At 56.0% G+C, this 24,503-nt stretch overlaps 1 protein-coding gene across 1 annotated transcript in view; it reads left to right on the top strand.

Moving 5' to 3' along the window:
• Nucleotides 1–24,503, top strand: part of SYT6 (synaptotagmin 6) — a 50,340-nt gene that overhangs the window by 21,162 nt on the left and 4,675 nt on the right. Inside the window, exons 4-6 of the mRNA XM_070396776.1 lie at nucleotides 15,082–15,202; nucleotides 19,511–19,682; nucleotides 20,863–21,013. Of these exons, the coding sequence (XP_070252877.1) occupies nucleotides 15,082–15,202; nucleotides 19,511–19,682; nucleotides 20,863–21,013 (444 nt within the window). The remainder of the gene's footprint in view (nucleotides 1–15,081; nucleotides 15,203–19,510; nucleotides 19,683–20,862; nucleotides 21,014–24,503) is intronic.

Here is a 24,503-nt window from a genome sequence, read left to right as displayed (position 1 = left end):
CTCCGGCCCTTGGCCATGCGGAGGGCAGCTGCGTGGGATCTTTCCTTTCCTCTCCTCCCAGAAGAGATGGAAACATCGAAGCCGGGAGCAATGTTTTCAGCTTCCAAAGAAGAACTGCAGCCCTACCCTCAGAGCTCGGGGTGCATCAAGGGGTCCCCCATCTCAGATCTCAGGTCCTGGGAGTGTAGCTCAGCCTGCTAGGTGCCATGTTCTGGGTCAAGGGGATCTTGACCTTCCTAGGACTCCCCAGAGAGCCAAGGCGCCTCTAGAAAGCAATAGCTGGAAATCCAGCAAGAACCCAGAAGGGGGAGGGGGCTGTGGGCCCCGTCCCACGGGCAGCACACTGGTTCGGGAGATGGGCAGCCACCCCCAGAGTGGCTGCAGCAAAGGTGGGCGCGCCAAGCCTGCATCCCTTAGCAGCGGTGACAGACGGGCGCTGACCCTTCCTACCCTTCCTCTTGGGCCGGCTGGGGCCAGTGGCCGTGGTTGGGTACATGGGGTAAAGGTTTCCTGGGTGAAGCCGGAAAACAAAGCTAATTGGTCCAGACAGGGCCCTGGCCTGGCTGTAAGCTGAGCTGCTCAATAACCTCCCGGCTGGCCTGGGGTGTTCTCTTTGAAGTCGGTTCTAAACACAACGGGTCCTTCCCTGCGGCCTCAGAGGACATGGCCATCAGAGGCTGCCGGAGGCTCAGAGCAGTGGAGAAGGTTCCCTTCTCTCCGTTACTCAATCCCCGGCATCCAGACAGCCCGACTTCCCACTCCACTGGCCTCTGCAGAACCCAGCTCTGCGGCTGCTACAGCTCGGGGCTGGGACCAGCCCATCCTGCCCACGTGCCCATCGCTAGGGTGCGGTGCATCTCAATGGTATACATCCCTCATCTTCCCCTCCATTGGAATGAATGGGAAATCACTAGCGGACAGGCTCATGCACCCACAGGAATGTGTCCCCCAACCCTGGGCACTCTGTGTGCTTCCCCGCCCTGTTGCTTCTGTCACCTGATAACCCAGTGACATTGCTCCTGGAGGGAGAGGATTTGGTCCCCAGGGAAGCAACCACCCACCATCCCCTCGAGGATGTTCAAACCCCAGGGTTCACTCTGGAGGAAGGGGAAGGGGTGCATTGTGTCCCCTGGATCAGCAGCAGTTTGGGGGAGACTGGGCTCGGGGGGTGTAACGATGACCAGAGTACCAACGGCCTTGGGAGCATTGGGACAGTCCCCGGGGGGTTTCTGATTTCCAGTGGACCACCGTGTTTTGTGTCCATGTTTCCCTGGACTTGGGTAAGGTCAGAGCTAGAAATGACCTTAGGGATGATTTGGCCCAACGTCCTCTTCCCTCAGATGAGCAAGTTAAGACCAGAGAAGTCACACCTGTCTGGGAGGCTCAGTGAGTCCGTGCAGATCTGGACCCCGAGCCCAGGTCTCCTGAGACCCAGGCCTAGGCTCTGCCCATTGCCTTTCTTGTCTCTAGGTTTTTATAGGCAATTCTCTTGCCCTGTTTGTTTTTTTTTTTTTACTCCACCCCACTTCCACTCCCAGCTCACTGCCCACTCGCTGTCTTCTTTCTGGGCCTGTGAGCCTCTCTGTCTTATAGGGAAGAGGCCAAGGGAAGACGTGGGGTCTAAGGCAGGAAGTGTCCTAAAAGGCACAGAGCAGAGATGGCATTTTCTCAGCCAACAGTCAGTCTCTTCCATGAAAGGGACTTCCTGTCTCTACTGAGACTGCCAACAGGCAAACTGACAGGAAGCATCAGCCAGAAAACCGAGGAGGAAAGAGAGGCTTGGTCAAAGTGCCGAGACCCTAAGCCAGCCAAGCCCTCCCATGACACATAAATATTTATACCTTGGAGGAGGAGGAGACCCGGCTGGCCTTAGAGTCTAGGTCGCCCGTGTCCAGTTGCTGGCATGTTTTTATGGGGTTTTGATGTCAGCAACAATGTAGAAAGCTGCAGCCGCTCCGGCAGGGAGCCTCCTCCGCACCACTCCCCTGCCAGCCCTGTGCCCATCTGGCCCTCATCCATCCTCATCACTCGGCCCCTGTAGCCACATTTCCCTCCTGTGTCTGAACTGACACCTACTCATGCTCCATGAATATGCAAAGCCTTCCCTTCTGGACAAAGAATGACCTTGAGGGTCTCCCCAGGGCTGCAGCCAAACTTGGGACGGAGGGTTCTCCATGGAGACCATTTCCACTTGGCCACGGGGTGAGGGGATTAGAGTTGAGAGACAGATCGTGGGCTGGGGGTGCTGAGGCGAGATGTTTGCATATGCCCATCTCTCTGGCAATAGCCCTCAGCCTCGGTGGCCGGAGAAATACCAATAATTGTGTCAGAAGACGGCCATGTTAGAGCTCCACCCTGCTGATGGCTGGCCTGGGCACAGCCTGGAATGCAGGGAGGGCACCAGCATCCTCGCCTACGAAACGGGTTTCTCCGAGGGCTATTCTATACTGTGATCTGAAATCACGGTCTGAGCGAGTAGGGGGTGAGGAAGTCGAGGTGGGGTGAGGAACGGATGGGAGAATAGGACTCGGATCATTGTCTACTTGCAGAATTCCGACTGCAGATATACTTGGGGCATAACTGGGGCTCCCCTGCTGCCCACGTGCCAGGCTGTAGGTGCCGTAGTTTACACTGAATCCTCACCACCACGCTGCAGGGTGAGGCCATTACTATCCCCAGGGTCCAGGTGAGGAAACTGGGGCAACTCACTCAAGGTCACGAAGCCAGCGAGGCAGAGCCGGAGTCAGACCCGGGGGAGCTGGCTGCGCTCCATCTGCTCCTCCCTCTGCCCGCTGCTGCCGCCCAGGCTGGCGAGGGGCTCTCCCCAAGGCCTGCCTGCCCGGGGTGGGGCCAGAGGTCTCCCTGCTCTTTTTCCTGGCTTTTCTGAAATGTTCTCCTGGGAGCCTCCGGTGGCTGTTCCTCCGTTGCCCCAGTCATGGGACACGAGCCCAGCCCCCCGCACCCCAAGCAACGCAAAGTGAGTGGCATGCTCCTGTGGGAGGTTGGTTGTCATGGGAACTGGGCACTGACCTTCCCACTGCCCAGTGAACAGCCCCACCTGGCCCAGGACTGCTGGTGGGCACCTGCGTAAGGGGTCCTCCCCCCGTGCCCCCCACAGAATGCCGGGTCCCCTCTCCTACTGGCTCCTCTCCACAGTCCCCCAGGTTCCAAGCTCCGTCACAGCCAACTAGCAAGACTGCTCTTTACTCTCTGGCCCCTGTGCCCGGCTCAGTTCCAGCCCATCTCTGAACAGTCAGAACCCTAAGAGCGGCTTCTCCAGGAGCCTCGGACCCTGAGGCTGTTGCATAGCAGGTGACGGGCTCTGCCCTCCAAGGAAGGTCACTGTGGCTTTACCTGGGGCTTGTTTTGTCTCCTCACATTCTGTGAGCCATGAAGGGGCCTGTGTGGCCATCGAGTGTATCCTGAGGAAGCCCAGCCTTAGGGGGCAGGTGGAGTTGCCACCTGAGATAGGTAAGGGGGGTTCTATCTCCACCTCCGGTCCTGCCAGTGGGCCGAGGAGGAAAAGGCCTCAGAGGGAGCCCCCAGGCCCGTGGGAGGACTGGGTGGGGTCTCAGGAAGGAAGGACACAGGCTGTTAGGACGCCACAGGTGGACATGGAGAAGAGAGAGGATGCCACGCCCAGAAAGGAGCAGGGAGCTGCCCGGGAAACCGCCAGGGAGGGGCTGTGGGTTGTCCCAGCCCCTGGGGCGGCGGGGGGGGGGGGGGGGGCAGTGATTGAGATGCCCAAGGCCTGCTGCCTATGTGTCACTTGCCTGGTCTCTGCTTGTTCCTCTGTCACTTTAGTGTTTAGAGAAGTCCCTTTCCCTTGCCAGGCTGCTTCAGGGAAGCCGTGGGAACCCCGAGGGACCGGATTTGGGTCTCCAGGTGGTCAGAGCTGAGAGAGTACGGGGGGGCAGAGATAATGGGGCAGTTGGGCCCAAAGAGAAAACCCCGAAGAAAAGCGGGGAACTCAGCGGGGAGAGAAGGAAGCCACTGCTCTGCTCCCCACCCTGCAGCCCTCTCTAGGCCCTTCCCTGCTGCCCCCAGGGAGGCGGCCACTTGCAGGAGGGAGCCCTGTCCCCGTGGGGAGCGATGGGGGAGGCGTCCCCCTCCCAGAGCAGGCTGTCATCGGGCTCCTTCCCCGGGGGGCTGACTCACATCCCTGGAGTGACACCCTGGGCCCTGTGCTAGGAGCCGCCCAGCTCCAGGGAGAGAAACAGCGCTGGTGTGTCATGTAGCCGTTGGCAGCATCTCCCTTCTCAGGAGGGAGTCAGGGACAGGCTGGCTTTGTGACTCGAAAAGGCCTCCCACGTTGTCAGAAACCGTCTCCAGCGGATCCCTCCCCAGGGCCCTGCCGCGGTGACACTCAGAGGGCCCCTCCTTGCCATCCCCCCAAACGAGTATATGGCATTAACTGAGAGTTAGCGGGAAGCGGAAAAGCACGAGGGAGGGGCCGAGAGCAGCTCGGGTTTGAGAGCCTGGAGGGCTGAGGCGAGAGGGACCTGCCACTGGGGAGACCCTGGAGCTGGCGGGCGGTCCTGGGCAGGCAGACCCTGGCTGGGTGGGCATTTTGAAGGCTCTCAGGTGTCTTTTAAGGGATGGGAGGAACATGGGGGCCAAACTCTCTTCTAGCTTTGGGGCCTTCTGGCAGGTGTGTGGCCGGAGTGGGGGGTGGGGGGGAGGCCAGGGAGAGGCAGGCAGCGAGTGTCTCTGTAACTCCACTTCCGATTCTTGCTGACAGCGCTCCTTTTTGTTGACTTTTTGGGTATTAGTAAATCCTACCCGAGACTGGGCAGGCACCCAGCTCTCTTCAGGGAAAATTATTTCCCAACTCTATTTGGGCGATGTTTGCCGGAGCAGCTCTGGCTGAGCGATGGCTGCCTCTTCCAGGAGACAGCAGGGGGGACCCTCAGCAGGGCCCCTGCCTGCGGGGGTGGCCAGCTGGCATCAGCCTGGGCCCCCGGGCCAGACCCAGGCAGCCCTGTGCACCCACACGCTCGGGGTCCCGGACACAAGCTTGTCCAACTCTCTGTCACTTCCCCTCCTCCCGAGGACTCCAGCCCCAGTGTGGGACACTTTTTGGTTTCCCTAAGAAACCGCATTGGGAAAAGGAGAATTGCGGGGAGACCTTGCGTCCTGAAGATTATGCAACTTACTCGATAGCCACGTGAGTGGTTAGGATAAGCCCGCAACTGCTCCCACTTTGCTGAGAAAGGAGGAGAAAGATATCTCGTGTCCCTCATGGGGAAACTGAGGCACTGATGAGGGAGTAGAGTGTTCCAGGCCACGGTCAGCTCTGGTCTGCCCGTCAGGAGGCCTCTGAAATGTGTTCGGTAGACAGGGTGCCAGCTCCCAAAACCTGCAGGTGAGCAGGAGTTGGAGTCCAGAAGCCAAGGCTAGAATCCTGCCTCTGCTGTGTGGCCTCAGACAAATCACATCACCTCTCTGTTTCCTCGGTTGGCAGAAGGGAGCCGTTAGTAAAATGTGGGAAATATCCTGTATTGCACAAGGTTGCGGTGAGGATATAATAAAATATCAATGAGAAAGGGCCTTCTGAGGCTCTTGCCACAGTTTATCGATCCTGATTCTAAGAACAATAATACATCGCGTGTTTCTAAAGCACTTTCCAAATACATTATCCCGTGTAACCCTCTCCACACCGTAAGGAATCGGAATTTTTATTTTATAGACGCGGCAAACTGAGGCAATTCCCCAGAGTCACACACTTTTAAAGCGATGGAACAGAGAAGCAACACCGCGATCATTTTCTTTAAAAGCTACATGACTGTAATATATTTTACCCTTCCTTGCCCCAAGGCAAGTATTACATTCCTGTTTTAGGTCGTTTGGAAAAAAACAGAAAGCCACACAGAAATGAAACACCGCTCACTGTAAGCTAATTATCCTGAGGTAACCACCGCTAACATTTTTATGAAATCCAGAATCCTCCCATTGCTTAGAAAAACCGTATGAATGCGGGAATGCACCGGAGACAGAAAGAGCTGATGCACCGGCTAGGTCAGGCCTGGAAATTTCCAGGATTAAGCTTTCCCATTCTGGACGAATGCTGGGAAGAAAGGAAGGATGTTTGTGGAGAACAGGAAGAGGGAGAGTGTCAGGCGCGCAGGGCCAAGGCTCAGAGGAGGGGTAGCGAAGACGGGCACGTGGACCTGTTGCACCACGGGCCTGCCTTCCCACGGTAGACCAGACCACTGTGACTCTGTTATCATGGGGCCCTGAGTTCCCTGGGATGTGAGGTGTAGGAGGGGCCGCCAGGCATGGCCTGGCCTTGATGCCAGCCTGGGCCCTTCTGGGGGGCTCTTCTAGGTTTATTCGGTGCCCAAAGGCAGCCGCTCCAAAAGAGCTGCTCATTAATTCAACAAGAACTTCTGTGGAGCTCAGGCAGCCGCTGGCCGTGGCCTGGGCTCCATGTTTCCTCCCCACCCCCCACCCCACCCCCAAGGCTGCCCCAGCCCGAGCCCCATCTCCCTGTCTGCCCCCTGCACTTGGTGCCTGGAAGAGAGGAAGTAGCCATGAGTGTCACCTGCTCGTCCATGGGAGGCGTTACTGACTCTGGCAGAACATGCGCCCTATAATTTTGGACTGGTTACAATAATGGAGCTAATCTGGTGCCTCATCACCGCGCTCCTGGGTGAGCAAAGGGGGAAGAGAGGCCCAGACATGGCTCAGAACCACCCCCGGCACAGAGCTCTGTACTTGCCCGGCTCTCCCAGGGGTGGTGGAGGCTGCCCCCCGCACCCTTGCCCCCTTACCTCCCCCCCTCCAGTGGTGCACTGTCACAACACAGCAGCGTGGCGATGGCTGAAGCCAATTCCTGGGGCCCCAGACGCAGCTCCACAGGACAGAGCAGGGAGTGTCTAAGAGTCTGCTGTGCACCTGCACCTGGCGGGGGGGGTGGTGGTGGGGGTGGGTGGTGAGCGCACACGTTCATGCATTCTCAAGGCTGCACACGTTCATGCATTCTCACGGCTGTACACGTTCATGCATTCTCAAGGCTGCACACGTTCATGCATTCTCACGGCTGCACACGTTCATGCATTCTCATGGCTGCACACGTTCATGCATTCTCACGGCTGCACACGTTCATGCATTCTCACGGCTGCACACGTTCATGCATTCTCATGGCTGCACACGTTCATGCATTCTCATGGCCAACCCGTTTTATGCGGAGAAGGGAGGGTCACCCCGTGCAATGCTTTCACTTTACAGCTGAGGAAGCCACAGCTCGGGGAGGCATGATGACTTGCCCTAGAGCAGTGATGGCGAACCTATGACACGCGTGTCAGAGGTGACACGCAAACTCATTTTTTTTGGTTGATTTTTCTTTGGTAAATGGCATTTAAATATATAAAATAAACATCAAAAATATAAGTCTTTGTTTTACTATGGTTGCAAATATCAAAAAATTTCTATATGTGACACGGCACCAGAGTTAAGTTAGGGTTTTTCAAAATGCTGACACGCCTAGCTCAAAAGGTTCGCCATCACTGCCCTAGATCATTCCGCTGGTTGGCAAAGTCACTGTTAGTCCTAAGTTTATCCTGCTGCTGGAGCCTCAGAAGACCCACAAGATGCCTTCTCCAAGTCCACTTGCTGAAGGTGCTGATGGGTGGGGAAGCCCAGGGCTGAGAAGGAAGAAAGAGGCAACCCACAAGCTAGGGCATCCTCCCGTGGGCCCTAAAGCCAGGAGCTGTGGCCTCTGAAACCCGGACTGGAAGACGTCCTCACTCCCATCCTCCACCCCGCGACATACCCAACGCAGCTGCCCTCCTTCTCCTCTCGCTGGCCCCTCAGCCCACCAGGTGGGCTTTTGATAGCACAGCCCGTGGTGCCGGACAATGGGAGGTTTACCAACAGGTCACATGCTTGCTGCGTGCCAATCTTGATTTTTCTCCTGGCAGCCGGTCAAGTCTTCCTAGTGGCTTCCTCTCATGCCTGCCAATCCAGGGCTTGGAGGATAGGGACTACCTCGAGGGCAGCTGATGGGCTGTTTGTACTGATTCTCAGACTTGTGATCCCTCCCCTCTGGTTGGATGAAGAACAAAACCCCAGCTTCCCACCAGAGCCCCAACTGAAAGTTCCTCGCTGATGACTAACATGGGTCTAGTTGAGGCCAAAATGCCTTGAAACGTTAGACAGCCAAGAAAACAGGTTCTCGGCTTTGGCCAAGGGAAGACGGAGTAAAATCTGACACAACCTCCCAGCGTGCGAAGGCACAGTGTCTGCGTTGTATGATGAAGTAGCAGATGGGAAGGAGGGGAGGAGGAGGGAGGCACCGGGCTGGACATGAAGGAGAATTTCCTGAGGTCCAGGTGATGGAACATGGAAATGTGAGTGACGTGTTTTAAAAAGAGGCCTCGGTGTTGGGTGTAGGGTGGCCCTGCTTGGAAGCTGGGACTGGGTGAGTTGAACAGTCACTCGGTCTCTTGATGCCTAGTGACGTGAGATGGGAGTTTCCTTGCTCTAATCCACAAAGATCACACCCAGGGAATGAATCCTGAGATACAACACCTTCTGCTCTCCTAGGAAGCCCACAGGGGCTGCAAGCCACCCTGTCCCCACCTCAGGACTTCAGGGAGCGAGAAAATAACCCCAACTCTGCAGGAGACAGAGGGAGACACTCCCAATACCCACCCCCCACCCCCCCCCGCCACCCCTGCTTCCTCCTCCTAGTGCCGGTGGCTGCACCCGGGGGAGCTCAGGTGGGAAGGTTCAGGCAGAAAGCCCAGGGTCCTTCCACTGAGCTCCGCATGGGACAAGAGCTTCCGCCCAGGGGTCCTGCCCACCGCTGCCTGGCTTCCTCCTCCCCCATCCTCTCCCGCAAAGCAGTGTCCACAGCAACTTAGCACCTCACGAGGTGATGCCATCCATACATACACGTGTTTTTCGAGACAAACGACGGGCTGCGGCCAGGACACACACTGGCTGCGGTAAGTTAGCAGGAGATGGCTCCCCCCGAAATCTGTAGTGCAGGCTGTAAAGCCGCCCCTGTGTCTGCCTTCCAGAGGAAGCAGGCCGCAGCAGGCGGAGGGAGGGATGGGGGAGAGCAAAGCCTTCAGAGTCCGCACAGAGGAGTCCACATCTACACTTGGTTGATCGCTCTGAGAACGTAGGCAAGGTTTAGCCTCTGCGAACCTCAATGTGGCTGTCATTCTGACCTCCTCAGAGCAAAGTTGCACAAATGAAATGAATGAAATACACGTGAAGCGCCCAGCAGGGCCTCCAGGAACCAGCAGACACTCTTTATCTGATAGTTCCCTTCTCTATTGACTTTGGCTTTGATCACCAGAATAAGTAGGCTAAACGGAGTGGAAGGAACTTCTAAATCCCTGCAGGTGCACATGCTGAATTGGTTCTTTAACTCGATAAGGCAACATTCTCACTTGCTAAGACTTCCCGAGAGGGCTTGTTGGACCCCACCCCTGGTGAAGGTGGGCCCAATAATGTGCATTTCTGGCAAGTTCCCTGTACTGCTGGTGCTGTAGGTCTGGGCACCACGCTTTGAGCAATGCCTTAAGGAATATTTACATTATGGGGCCAGACGTCTTTAAAAACACTATCCAGTCTTCTTAAACCCTCTGACTGGGGCTGAGATGGCTTCTGGCTACAGTTTAGCTATCCAGGGTATCGCTGGTATGTGGGGAGAAGGTGAAGGGCAATAGCGACCAGGCCCCCATGAGGATCCCATCGGGATCCTGTCACCTAACGAAGGAGAAGAGGCCCTTTTAGAATCATAACTTTTGCTCAGCAGCACGGGACTGAGTGGCTTTGGTCGTGCTCCCTGAGAACATGCTCCATGTCACAGAGAGGCTGGTAGGGTCTGATCCAGGGCAGCCTGCAGTCTCCTCATTTGCCTTAAGTTGCAAACTGAGGACACGTAAGAATCTCCTGGGAAGCTTGTCAATCATCCACATCCAGGCCCCATCTTCGGAGCCTCTGACTCAGCAGATCTTGGGTGCAGCTCAAGAATTAGGTCCCTGCCTCCCAAACCACACCCTGAGGAACACACCTGATGAGGCTCTACCCTGAAGCCATCCTGTTACCTACAGGGACACTCTTGTCACCCATCTTTTATGCCACCTTCTCAATCAGTTAAACCCCACAAGGCTGAGTTGCTCATTAAGTCAGCAAGTATTTATTGAGCACGTGTTGCATACCAGGTACTGTGTTCAAGCCCAGAAAGACAGTGCTGAGGAGAATGGAGGAACTAGGGTAGGAAAGCAAGGCCTAGGGGGCGCCATGGGAGGAGACACCCACCCTTGGGGGCAGGCCTGAGCCCCAGGGCGGCCTCCTTCACACCAGTCCTGGGAAAACAGACCCTCCCTGTCCTTCGAGAGCTCACAGTCTAGAGCAGGGACTGTGGCTTTGGAGGAAGTGGTGCCGGGGCTGAGCGAGCACCCGCCTTGTGAAGAGCTCGGGAAAGTGATCAGAGGGAGCGAGATGTGCAAAGTCCTGGGGCGGGAAGAACCTGGACGCTGTGGAGCTGAAAGCGAGCCTGAGAGCTGGGGCGGGAAGCAGGGCCGTGGCGGGGTGAGGGCCACGAGTCCGGCCTGTGGTGTGGGCCTGGCAGGTCGTGGTAAGCGTTTGGGTTCTCATGCCTAGCAACAGGGGAAGCCATTGGAGGGTTTGAAACAGGAGTGGTGCGGTCCATCTTACAGTCTGAAAGAGCACTCTGGCTGCTGGGGGGGAGTGAGGCAGAACCAAAGGAACCAGGGGGTTACCTGTGGCCAGCTGAGAGGTGGCTTGGCCCTCTGGGTGGCACTGAAGATGGAGAGAAGTGGGTTGACTGGAGATGGAATTTGGAGATAGAACTGACCCAGGTGAGGAACTAAATGCAAAGGGGAGAGGAAGGCAGGAGTCGGCGGTGATGTCTCATTTCTGACTTGAGCAACGAGGTGGGTGGAGGGGCCACTCCCTGAGTTGGGGAAAAGAGGAGAATGTAAATGGAACATGAGGGCTCACCTCTGAGATGTGCTCGATGTCTGTGAGATGTCCACAATGAGGAGTGTTGCTCCATGAGTCTGGAGTCAGGAAGACAGGCCCCGTTCAGAGTTGTGACCATGGAGATGGGCATTGACCTGGATGAGGAGGAGGGAGAGGCCCAGACCCGAGTGCTGATGAACTGTGCTATTCAGAGGCAGGGATGGGAGGAGGACCCAGCAGAGACTGGGAAGGGACAGCCAGAGGGGGGGAGAGCGCGGAAGGGGATGCTTCCAGAGCAGACGGTCATCTCCGTGAAAGGCTTCACAGAGCGGCCTCACACAGCAGGACTGAGAGATGCTGGGGCAGGGAGCGGGGGAAGCCCAAAGCTTTGGGTCAGCAAAGAGAAGGAAGCCCAAGCCGCCGTCACCAGCAGTTCAAGTGTGTGCCCTCGGCTGAGCCCAAAGCCCTGCCTGTTTGGTGTCTCCAGGCACCTGTTGGCAGAACCATTCAGCTGCCCCAGGAGACCACCCACTGGGACCAGGACTCTCCCCTCCTGCCACAGCCCCGCCAGCACAGAGACGGGTGCTCACCACCCTGAGATGCTCACCCGCTTCCTGGGGAAGCTGATGGCTATTTGACAGCCACGGGCAGACGGACAGCCCGAGTCGGGAAATGAAGTCAGACCGTCATTGCCAACTTTGCTAATGTGCCTCCTGCTACTCCGTCATTAATGAAGATGCCAGTGGGCGGACTAGGGTGGAGGGGAGGTCCTGGGCTCTGGACTCCCGTGGCCAAGAGCCCAGGGTTCAGACTCCCCAGCTTGCCCAGGCACTGCCTCCATCTCTTCTGGAACTTTCCTAACTCCGCTCCCCTCTGGCTCCTTCCACCCCCGCACAGCCCCTCCCTCTGCGCCCACCTTTCCAAATGTCCTTAGGAAGAGAGCTGCACCTCCCCGTGTGATTCTGAGTCACGGATATCTTTCCAAAAGTAATGGTGCGTGTGAAACACTGAACCTCTTTTCAAGGGCAAGTTCACGAATGGGAGAAAAAGTTTCCTAAACCAAACCGTCTGTTTCCCTGAAGATGCTCAGATACAGTCACATTGGCCTCCTGTTGTGCTGTAGCCTCTGTGGATCCCTGGGGACCAAACCCAGCCTCCAGGATCTCCCCCACTTCCTCCCGCACCCCTGGGCTCCACATGAGCTGGAGGGTCCCCTCTTCTCCCGGTGTCCATACCACAGGCTGCAGCTGGAGTATATGGAGCTCGTTTGAGGCGCCTCAATTCTGCCCCATTATTTATTCATAATGCTGCAAAGCCCTTGGGGCGGAAAGCACTTGAGAGAGAAAGCAGGCGTGGAACTCAGAACAAACAGAACCCAGCAGGGAGCCCGAGCATCTCGGCACACTTCCCGCCCTTCCAGCCACCCATCCAGGGAGGAACCCACCCACCCACCCACCCACGTCATCAGACCAGCGCTCACAGCAGGAGCCCTCTCAGCACTGGAAGGAATGCCCACCCCGGGCCCCCTCCCAGCAGAGCCCTGAACCAGCTTGGGGGCTGGGGCGGGTGGAGTGAGTCTCTCTCTCCTCCACTGCAGCCCCCTTATCAGTGGGTCTCCCCATCCTACAGATGTGGTCCCCGATGGGCCTTGGCCTTGCTCCAGGGCACTTGTAACATCTGTCCCTAGGCCTTTGGATCCAGGAACCATGGGCACACACCCCAAGTCAGACCAGGGGAGTGAGGGGAGGTGACCCAGGAGGAGGGGACAGGACAGCTGGCCTGGAGAGGCAAGTGTTGACCAGGACAGGGAGAGGCAGGGAGAGGCTATTTCAGGGTGGAGAGAACAGGGTGGAGGCGTGGCTGTGCAAAGTAACCTGGAGGGCTGGGGGGGGCAGAGCCTCAGAGAGGCAGGAGGGTGTGACCCAAACTGTGGGCTCTCCGGCCACACCACTGGCTGCAGGGCCTCACATCCCAGCTCTGCCATGTTGCAGCTGTGTGTTCTTGGGCCAGTTGCCTAACCTCTCTGTACTTCAGTGTCCCCATGTGGAAAATGGGGGGTAATGATAGTACCCGTCTCATTAGGCTCTTGTGAAGATTGTGTGGCTTCATATGTATAAGCACTTAGGACTGAATGGCACAGAGTAAACAATAAATGTCAGTGGGTATCACAGCCGGTGTGTAGGGCACCTGAAACAGAAGGGCCAGCAGCAAAGGCAAGGGCGAAATCCCAAAGAAACCGGCATGCCACTCTATTCTGTTAAATACGTCGTACTACTCATCAATGTCAGAGGTGGAGCTTGCCCCAGAGCCGCCTGACCCCCACCCCCATTCACAACCACTCCTTCGTCACCAGTGTTTACGGAGCACTTACTACGCAGCAGGCAGTGGGCTAGACATGAACGCTATAAAGATGGGTCCACCCAGCCCCCATCCCTGTGCTAAGAGCCCACTATCTAGTGAGAACACAGTGTTCACATGTAATCCCCACAATCAACTGAGACGTTGTGGTCGTGGCTCAGGCTATGAATGGGGGGTCACGGTGCTGTGCGGCAGATACCAGGGCAGGGCGGTCCCGCCCGTGTCCCGCCTCCACATCTGACCCATCTCCACCCCCAACTCCAAGCCCCAGGCCGACAGGGAGCGTTGCCGTGGAGGTTGCTTTGCCCAATGGAGCCAAATTGGCTTCCACCCGTCTCTCTTCCAGGCCCTGCCAGGGGTGACTTGGCACGCCCTGCCCAGGGCCGCAGAGCTCCCGTCTCCTGTGGCTTTCCTGAAAGTGCAGCGGATGCTTCTCGCTGATGATGAGAGGTTCAGACAAGCCACTGAATGATTAAGAGACTGGAAGTGTTCTCTGAGAAGGGGAAGCATCGTGCTGGCTCCGCTCAGCCGCGATTCCCAAGACGGACCGGGAGGCACTGCGGCCACTCGCTGCCTGTTTAGGAGAAAGAAAGCTGGTCCTGGGGAGGAGGCGGTGGGGACCGGACGAAGGAGAGCCTCTGGATTTCAAAACCAAGTTGCTTGATTCTTTGAGGTGGGCCACAGGCACCAGCCAGGCGTCCTTGGCCATCAATGGTGATAGGCTTTCCACTTTGATTCTTTGGTTTTATGACGTCGCAGGGACCTTAAGGATAGAACATTGAGTACAAGTCCCTCATATCACAGACGGGAGCCCAGAGCTGTGAAATGATGTGCCCGGGTCTCGAAGCTCGCTAGTGGCCTAGGGAGGAAAGCCCCTGTGGGTCACGGCTCTTTCCCGGGCAGCCATCGCAGGGATTTGTTCTCTGTGCCTGGGGCCATGTGAGCGCATCAAGAGAGAGAAGCACTTTCGTGAGCGCTTGCAGACGGGCTGCTGGGTAGCCAGCGGGAGCGATGCTGCGCCTTTAAGAATCGGACTGCCCAGATGCCTGGGCACTGCAGCCAGGGAAAGCGCTGCAACTGTGGGCAGCGACGTCAGGCGGACAGGTTGCACTTTAAGCACAGACTCTCCAGGAGCCAACATCCTGGCTCTTCCTCCCCGGCAGCAGGCCCGCCCCCTCCAAGCCCTAGCCAAGACGTTTCGCCAGCCGCTGCTGGGCTCAGATCTGCCCTGTCACCCCTAGGTTAGGAGTCGGGGGGGACCAAGTGAGTTTCTGGACAGCAGTGACCTCTCCGGCAGCGGGGAGCTCATTACCAGGCAGGGGCCCTAAGGCGGCTCCCCTGACAGTGGGTAGAGATGAAAGCAATAACACGCTGGCTCTTCTGCAGCCCCTGGTCCCTCCTGGTTTTATTAAAGCCAAAGTGGCAAGCATCCCTAATGCGGATCAAGGCTAGGAAGGCACACAGATCTGGGGCTGGAACCTCCTGGGAAAGAGCACAGGGTGGAGAGAGGACCTGGCAAGGCCACCTGTGGCACCGGGCTTTCCAGAGAGGGATGTGGCTACCCGAGATGCCGACTCTGTTTCCTTACTCCCCATCTCTCTATTCACTCAAAATCTACCTGTTATTTTCCTTATCAAATAACCCAGTCCTCTGTCTCCTGCGTGTGCAGGGGGCCACATCCCCTTGATCCACTGAGCCAAGAGCAGCCAACTCCCCACTAGGCCGGGTGAGGCTGTAACAAACAGCCCCATGTCTAACCTCTCATCTGCTTCTTTGCAGGAAAGCGTGGATTTGGGGGAGATCATGTTCTCCCTCTGCTACCTGCCCACAGCAGGCAGGCTCACCCTCACAGTGATCAAGTGTCGGAACCTCAAGGCCATGGACATCACCGGCTACTCAGGTACCTCTCCCGCCCAAGGGGCCTGCCCGCGGCCACCCGGCAGCCCGAGCGTTAGGATTTGGAGAGAGAAGGGGGAAGAGCTGTCAGTTTTCACAGAAAAGCAGCTGCTCTGGAGGGACACGCCGTGGGTGCGCATCCCCGTTCTGCCACTTCCTTGCACTGCCATGTTTTGGTTTCCTAATCTGAAAAAATAACTTCCCAGGTTGCTTTCAGGATAAACGAGTTAATTCACATAAATGCTTAGAACTGTGCCAGGCACATAATGAGCACTCAGCAGATATTAGCTATTACCACCGTTCTTTCTCCAGAGGAGGGCGAGAATAGGAAGCGAGTACACAGGAATGAGTGCATGTTTGAGGTCCACGCCGCCTGCAGCCCCTCTGCAGTCCCAGTCAAAGGAGCAATGCCACCGAAAAGCCGAGTGCATTTGTGTTTGAGTTTTCCCTGCAGGGCTCCCGGCCTCGGCCTCAGCAGCGGGGAAGCTGCTGGGAACCGCAGGAAAAAATAAGTCCTCGTCTAGCCACCGAGGAAATGGCTGCTTGGGGACAGCTGTAGCGATGCAGCTGGACCTGGACGTGGGGTCGGAGGTTTGCCCCTTCGCCACGATTCTGCAAGGCTGTCAGAGGAGAGGGTGTTTGAGTTTTGATATCCCCGAGGAGTACCTTGGGTCCCAGGAGCCTCCATCCACCCATCCACTAGGCACGAGTTAGCCCTAGGAGTGAAATGGGGCGAAGCATCCCTAAGAGCAGGGGCATGGAGCAGGCTGGGCCGCACACGGAGGGCACGTGCAGGAAGAGGCCCGGCTGGCTTCCCGGGCGCCCACCTCAGAGGCTCTGATGACTCGGATTACAGCGTCAAGCCTCTCCCACGGTGCCTCCGAACGTGGATGGGAGTGTAGGGAAGGTTTTCCCTTTTATCCCTTAGTCTAATCTCCTTCGTCTAATCACAGTTGCCATAAGAGGGGCCTGTCCAGCTGAAAACATCTGGCCCAGGTGCCACCTGGTGGTGCCCTTTGAAGAAGAGGTGGTAGAGGTCTTGAAAAATGAGGTTTCAGGGAAACACCCACACACTTACTGTGTCTTGGTTGCAGCTTTGAATCGCTAGGAGCTTCTGCTTCTAGCCGCCCCCACCCCGCTCCCTGCAGTGCTCTGGCCTCCAGGCCAAAGACTCCCCCCGGTTAGCGCCCCCCCCAGCCCCCCGTCAATGCCTCTCCTTCCACCGAAGCTACCGCCACTCATCAGGAGGTGGGCAAGAGCTTAAAGAACCTTTTCAGACATAGTCAGCTTTCTCCAAAAATACAGCCACCATAGATTTCATTTTAATATCAAAATAAGTGCATGCCAGGGACAGAAATTCACAGAGGACTCTCAAGGCTGCTGAGGCAAATGGGATTTTGCTTCCCAAGTCCCCACACTATCTTCTCGGGTGTAATTAAATTGATGTGCTAGGGAGAGAGCTGGTGGCGGAGCCACTGAGGTCACTGCCGAGGCTGCTCCCCATCAGAGGGTTGGGGGCAGAGGCCACGGGCTGAGTCTAACCTCCCTCTCACAGTTGCCCCTCTTTCCCACCTGGGCTTAGAATCTGCTGATGTCTCAGCTTGATTCTGAAAACGCAGGGGCCGTCTTCTTGTCAGGGATTTCTGCCTGTTTTGTTCACCGATAGAATCAAGTGTCTGGAACAGTGCAGAGAACACAGTAAGCATTGGATAAATATGTATCGAATGAGTGAATGAATGAGTGAATGGATTTATAGCTTGAGGAGCCCTATCCGGGTGATGCAGTGGGAGCATACATGCCAAGGGCCTCTCAAACTAGACCCCGTTTTTGAGGATGACTTTGAGGTTACCTTCAGCCCAGACTGCTTTGATGTTGGACTAAACGAGGGAGGGAATGGAGCTTATTCGTGGTCTGTTCTTGATTTATATGGCGTTGACATCTAAAACCAAGGATCTTCCTATTCTCCTTGATCTAAACTGGTCGTGAATCAATCCTCTAAGCCTATCTACTGGAACCATGACAGTGAACATAATTCAAAATGGTAAGGATGGTTTGCCAGGAAGGGGTGGTGAATCAGTGAACTCCCCCGTCTCTGCCACATCTGGTCTGTACTACTTTGGATCCAATGGTTAAAAAGTGAGCTTTGGAGTCAGACAAGCTAGGGTGCAAATCTTAGGCAAGTTTCTTCATCTCTTTAAACCTCAATTTCCCTACCTGTAAAATGGGGATGATAATGATGACGAATATTTCACAAGGTTGAGGTGACGTGTAAATGACATGATGCATATAAATCTCTTAGCTCAGTGGCTGGCACATACTAAATGCTGAGTCATGATGGCTCTCGTGACAACGAGGCTGAATACCCTGCTGGTCTTTGTGCCCCACCCTCGGCTGCTTCAACAGCACAGGCTGTTGGAGAGGAGAGGACCTCAGAGGTCGTGTGGAGCCAGCGTCCCACCGGAAGCCATAAAGTTTGGCTTCAGCACCCTGGGGAACAGTCACCTCTCTGCTCAGTGTCTCGGGTGCTGGTGAGATGGTTGGTTCCTGCAAGGGACGTGCACCACTGGGTTTTTGGATTTGCCTCATAGGGGTGGACAGAGGGACGGAAGCTGAGCGTCAGGCATAAGGCATTTGCTCCGTGCACAGCCCACGGACAGGTGGCTCTTTCCCAGCCTGGAGACATGGACGTGTGCCCTGCCATGGGAAGGTATGGACACAGGCATGGCAGGTGGTGTGGCAGCCTCCGCCTGAAGACACTTTCCAAAGCAGTGTGCACCCTTCAGGAGTTTCGGAGTTGCCATGGTAAAGACAGGTCTGGGCGCTAGCTTTCCCTCTTCTCTGCTTGGACCTGAACTCTGTCCCGGGCATATCCACAGGGAGGGAGCCGGCAAGACCAAAAACTGTCCTGCAGCGGTGCTCAGGCCCCCTCTTTTTGACTGAAAATCCTCCTGAGAGGGGGCCCTTTCAAATGGGCCACGGGGGACACAGGTTGATTAAACACCTCATAGTCTCGCAGTTCCTCCATAAACCCAGGTCTCCATGTCCCTGTGGTTAAGGCACAGCTCCCACTGCACGCTGGCTAGTCAGTGGCTCATCTGTCTACAGAAATGCCTTCAAGGCTTGGGGTTTCTGATCAGGGTCACAGCTCCCTCTAGCTCCCCTGTAGCTGTGTGCCTCAACTGCCACCGGGCAATGCCCAGGAAGCGTGAGGCCTGCTGGGCGCCTAGGTGCCTGGGAGATGAAATACCTGTGAATCCAGGAGCCGGGGGGCGGCTGCTCGGCCCCCACCTCCTGACAGATTCGCATGAGCCCTGGCATCTGGGCAGGAGGGTGTCTCCGCACATCAGTGTCTCCCAAGCTGCTCTTACCCGCGAGCCGCCCTCCCGCTTCTCGAGCTGTGCCGCATAAATCACAGTTATGATGCCGCCGGGACACCTGTGCTACGGGATACAATAGGCGTCACTTCACTGGGATGAGTAGAAAATTCCAGGGTAGAAAGATGACCGTGAAACACCCATTCAGAAAACTAAAGAGACAAAGATGGGAGGCCCGTGAATGTCCAGTAAAAGGACGTCTTCTCGCGGGATGGCGAGAATCCAAGATCCCACTGAGAAATGAAACGCCAGCCGGCTGCCCTCACTGCCCCGGCCATAGCCCCCCTCCTCCATCACTGCCCAGAAGTGGGCAGGAACCGGCCTCAGAGGAAGCAGAGAGGGGCTACCACTCCCCTTCTGGATGCTGGAAATGAGCTTCTCGAGACAATGGGACCCCTAATCCTCTGCCAGGTGTGGAGCACACGGACGGCACTGTGACTGTCGCTGTTCATTGACTCAGACAGCGCTGCTTCTCTTTGGGTGCCATCGAGTTCTATTTTTACCCCCTTCCTCTTTGGTTAATAATGCTGACAAGCCCCCCAGAGAAACGGACTCCAACGAGGTGAAAGGAATTGAGTGCCTTTGTTCAGCTTCACCACCCTTGGGAGGCAGCCGGCCAGCACGGAGCTGAGATTTAGGGCATTGATTGCATACCCACGGGCGGGGTCCTATCTGATTTGGGGCCAGCCTTCCCATTAGTGCAGGTCTGTTAAGCGCTCTCCCCAGAATCCTGAGGTCTCTGAAGCATGGCCTGTCCTCAGAGACACGTGTGCTCCATAGATTACTGGTGCTTTAATTGTTTTAACAACCCACTGGGGGCATCTGCTGACCAACAGTAGATGTAATAGGGCTTCTGTCCCTCTGGTGCAAATGGTGTTAGAGGACATCTGTTTAACAAGCTGCCTTCCCTTCCTTCCCGCCGCCCCCCGTCGGCACAGATCCTTACGTCAAAGTGTCCCTGCTTTGTGACGGGCGGAGGCTGAAGAAGAAGAAAACCACCATAAAGAAGAACACGCTCAATCCTGTCTACAACGAGGCCATCATCTTTGACATCCCGCCCGAGAACATGGACCAAGTTAGCCTGCTCATCTCGGTTATGGACTATGACCGGTAGGTACGGGCCCCAGAGGGACACGACTCCCTCCGTCTCCTGGCAGCGCAGGGCTTCTTGACCTTGGACCTTGTGGTTCACAGCCCAGTGTCCACCAGCCTCAGGCCTGGCTATAGTCACGGAGAGTATAGGAGCTTGAGCAAGAGCCTGGGTTCCCCTAGGCAGAAGCTCAAGCTTCACTTCCCAGCTGCTCCATTTCCATCGGGGCAGCTCCCCCACCAGTTCCCCTGCATTCAGTCCTGACTATTCTCGTTCCTCCCTCCGGCACCAAGTCCTATCACCTGTCCTTGAAAAGGCCTCTCTCTCCTCTCCATTTCCGCTGCCGCTACCACTCCCGCTTAGGATGGCTGTGCAGCCTCCATCACTCCCTGTCTCTGCCCAGCAACATACGAAAGGCACGCCTTCTTCATAAGAGACCGCTTGCTTTCCGGGCCGCTCTTCTCAAGAACCATCCACGGCTCCTGGTGCCCAGGCTCTTCCCCTGAACTCTCAAGGATTTCCATAATCTGGACCCAGCACGCCCATCCTTGATTTCTCCTTTATTGGAGATATTTCTTCTCTTCCACTTATCCAAATCCCACTCCTCCATCCAGACTGGCTCAAAAGTATTTTCTGACTACTCTAGCTACCAGCACTCCTCTCTCCACTTGCCACTTCTGCCGACGGAGAAGGAAACCACGAGGCAAATCCTCACTCCAGGATTTTTAGCACAAGACCTCGGGCTTAGTAGGTGCTCGGTGAGCGTAGTTGAGCGATGATTGATGTTCTTGCTGAGTGAGTAATTCACCTCCCAGCTACTGGGGGTATGGAGCAATGGTGCTGAGAGCAGGTTGATTTATTTCCACATGCTGATAGCATGTGAAGCCTGGGTGTGATGTGCAAGCCGAGTCCAGTAAGGGAAGAGACCTGGACCCTCCAACTCCCCAAAGTCAGGCCATCTGCCCGTCGTTTCCTGAGACTCCAAACGAGTGTATCACCTTTTGCTCGTCTGTCTGTGTCCAGTGTCCACCCAAGGAGGCGGGGCAAAGCATCGCTGTTGCTGGCACCCTGCGGCCCTGCCGAGCCCGTTTTCAGAGCTCAGTGCCCTGAGTTAGACCTGCCAACAGCATCCCAGCCCCAGCCCACCCTCTCTGAGTGCGCGCCTGGCCCCCCATGGTGGGTCTTTTGTCTCTCCCTCAGAGTGGGCCACAATGAGATCATCGGAGTCTGCCGCGTGGGGATCAACGCGGAAGGCCTGGGCAGGGACCACTGGAACGAGATGCTGGCGTACCCGCGGAAGCCCATCGCGCACTGGCACTCGTTGGTGGAGGTAAAGAAATCCTTCAAAGAGGTGGGTGAGGTCGCCCTCGGCCCTTGGCATGCTTGCTGCATGGCAGCGCGCGCTGGAGAATGGCCGTGGGCTGCTGCGAGGCCTCGCCTTTTTGGTTCCTGGGGGGAGGGGGCGTGGGGCCAGTGCTTCTCCCCCAGTGTGACGGGCAGGGAGGAAGACCATGGGCAGCTGCCTGGCAAAGAGCCTCTGATGTGGGGCAGACAGAAAGCAACACTGAGTTTTAGTTGGAAAATAAAAACTCAGAGGGAACCTTCCCAGAAGCCCCGAATGCTTTCACCAAGGCCCTGGGCCAAGACAGCCCTTGAGGAGCGAACCCCACGGGGGTGAGATCAGAACTTGGCAAGAAATTCGACCTCTGTTGGGAGCAGCAAGTTCCCGAGGCTGCAGCCTGGCAGTCAGGGCAGTTTTCACTCGGAGATCGGCGCTGCTCTGATCTACGCTGGTGCTCGCGCGCGCGGCTGTAGGGCCTCACTTTCTGGCGGGTCTAACAGAGACGCAGTGGACCGGGCACTGCCCGGGGCTCCCGGGATTTGGGCTTCGAACTTGACCCCTCCTGCCTTGCTGTGTAACCCTGAGCCAGTCCTTTCTCTCTCAACTGCAAGGAAAGCGTCCCCTCTAGTGACCGTTCCTCCGCCCACCCCCACAGGCCTCCACCAGAGTAAGGCCCTGTGATGTATCGCCTTGGTGGCCCCAGCCTGCTTTTCTCACGTGGGGGTGGCCAGGCAGGCTTTGCGTCTCATTCCGAATGACACCCCCTTCCATATCCTGGAAAGCCCGGTGATCATTCACTCGTCTTAATGGATTCCATGCCTTACAAGTCTAGGGAGCTGCGTAAAGTTGGAAAATCCACTAATAAAAAAATAAAGCATCGTTCCTCTTACCACATGGGCCCTCACTTAAATGCAGAGTCACCTAAAACAGAGGAATCCCGTCCCCACACTCTGGGACACAGAGAAGGTGTGACAGCCGAGCCAGAGGACCTGCCTGCCCCCCTCCCTCCTTCTCAGTGGACAAGCCCCTTCCAGCTGCTCCCAGCGGGGAGGTGTCTCCAGAGAGATGGGGAGCTGAGGGTTGGAGGAGTGGAATCAGTCCTGAGGGAGCGAGGCGTCGGGGAGCCAGGCTATTGATCTACCTCCCAGGTAGGTGAGGGCCTTTGAAGCTCCCGCCCTGCAGCCTCTGGGGCCCGCAAAAGGGATAAGACATGGACGCAAAGTTCCTGTCCACCCGCGGCCTCGCCTCTCCGTCTTGTGGTGGCCTTGCTTTGACCACAGCTGTGGAGCTTGAGTGAGGGAGGCTGGTTCCTCAGCTATGCGGCTCCCAGCTCTCAGGGAAGCCTCTGCCCCCTCGTTTCCAGAAGGTTCTCTCTGGAGAGTGGAGGTGAGGTTCCACAACCAGCCTCCACCTACACAGAAGGCAGCTACTGACTCCAGACGACTCAGGGACAGCACCTGGGCCCTCATTGAGGTCTCCTCACTGATGCCGTGTCCCGCCCCTTTAAAAACCCTTTGGCGATATTTAAGAATGTAGCAAACCGTTCAGCATGGTTTAGGGGCGGGGCATAGGATGGGAGCTAAGAGGCCCTGATGGGCTCAGGCAGCTCAGGGTCCCCACCTGGTCTTCAGTTTCCTGGTTGATGAATGAGGGCTAGGCTCCTCCTAGGCAACTCTGACCCTCCATGGTGACTGGACAGGGGAGCCAGAATCTTGCACCCCCTTTCTAACCTGCAATCTGCAATAACCCATCACTGTTACCCAACTGGGCTGCCCACATAAACTGGATGTAACCAGCCAGGCGGGGGCTCGGGTGGGGGCAGGGCAGCACAGAGGTGGTACGACCCAGAATCACTCTTCTTTGAGATGAATGCAACCTAATTAAGCCAAATAATTGATTCCAAATCCTGTCTTTTGTGAGTCCAACTCACTCGTTCAGACTACAAAAGAAAGAAAGATAAAGTAGAATCAAGCCCTTGAAAATGAATATTTGATGAGACAGTAAAGGGAAAGTAACAGTATATGGGGAATGAAAAGAGAATAAATTGATTTATATCCTCTGGGTTCTACTTTTTTCTTGACCTCGCCAACGGAGCTCCCCAGACTGCCCCTCCCCACTCGCTGTCCTGCCTTCTGCTCAGCTGATGGGTTCTCTGAACGAAGGAGCTGACAATGACATTCGGCTTGGCAACCTAGGATTCCATCGGTACAAATGTGTGTAAGATTTCTGTCTACACCTTGAGCACCCACAGCTTAAGGATCTTCATAAACATGCACCCAAAGCCCACCGGGCTAATATGAAGTCCGTGTTCTTGGGTTCATGTGACGCGTTGCACTTGAACGCTTATCTCAGTCGTCCTTGGAGCTCTCATCCCGCCTTCTCTTCCGTCCTGTTCTGGACACTGAGGGAGAGCCTTGCCCCGGGACCGCTCTCTCCCGTTTGTATAATCCGTGAAGAAAGCTCACTCTCCAGCTCCCGGGAGGATAGATGGTATCGCACCTGGGAAGCATCTGTATTTATATTGCACTTTTCTCAGAGGAGTTTTGAGTACTGTGATCATTTCTCTTTTTATTAAACGAGAACAGACGGCTCCAAACTTGCTCGCTTGTTTGGGGTTTTCACATAAGGTCGAGGGGAGCAAATGAACTGAAAGGTATTTTTTCCCTGCTGGGATTTTCCCCCATGAGTGCTAAGTGATTAAGCCACAGCCAGCATCCTTCCCTCTCTGCCTGTCATCGCTGTCGCCACCTACCGCACCCGGGATGGCCAGCAACCTTCTCCAAGGCGTTCTATTTTGAAGGGCCAAGTTCGGACCACCTGCCAGAGAGTTGAGGTCTCTGTTGGAATGTGATCCCTTTCAGGACAGTACAAGGTCTTCCTGGAGTGCAGCCCCCTGCCCCCAGGAACGACCATCTTCCCGCCTGTGGTGACCAGGTCTCTGCTAGTTCACAACCCCCGGACAAGCCTCCTGGGTCATCCACTGTCCATGAACCCGTCTCCTCTGTGTTTATTGTCATGGGAAAATGAGGGGTTGGTGGGGAGCCCGTGTGCCTGCTTCCTTTGCCCTGGATAAACAAGTGTGCTCCCTGTGCCTTCTCTTTGGGCTGTTACAGAAGGAAAAACGGGCGCTCTGTGTAGAGATTTCATTGTTTCCTCTGATCTGGCCCATCAGTCAGGTGGTTTAGGTGGCATGGGAACCCAGAGGAGAAGCCAATAATTACAAGGGACCTTGTACCAACATTAACGGTCATCACAGATAAAGGAGAACTTCTACTAATAAAATGAAGGTCTGTTCAATGAAAGCCTTAGTCACCGTCTCATGTCATGTCCCCTTTTGATTAAGAAACATTTACTTGAGTCAGAAGTCACGGTGGGCTCGACAAGCAGGCATTTATTGATCTAAAATATTTCACCAGGGAAGCCCTCGGTTGTGAGTGCATTCACGTGGATGCTGCGAGCAGAGACTGCCGCCCGGAGTTAGGAGTAAGTACCAAAGAGG

This window comes from Myotis yumanensis, unplaced genomic scaffold (genome assembly GCF_028538775.1).
Source record: "Myotis yumanensis isolate MYYU_CA2020_CCGP unplaced genomic scaffold, mMyoYum1.0.hap1 SCAF_17, whole genome shotgun sequence".
NCBI lineage: Eukaryota > Metazoa > Chordata > Mammalia > Chiroptera > Vespertilionidae > Myotis > Myotis yumanensis.
The sequence above is the reverse complement of the archived record's forward strand: the minus strand, read 5'-3'. Positions and strand labels throughout refer to the sequence as shown.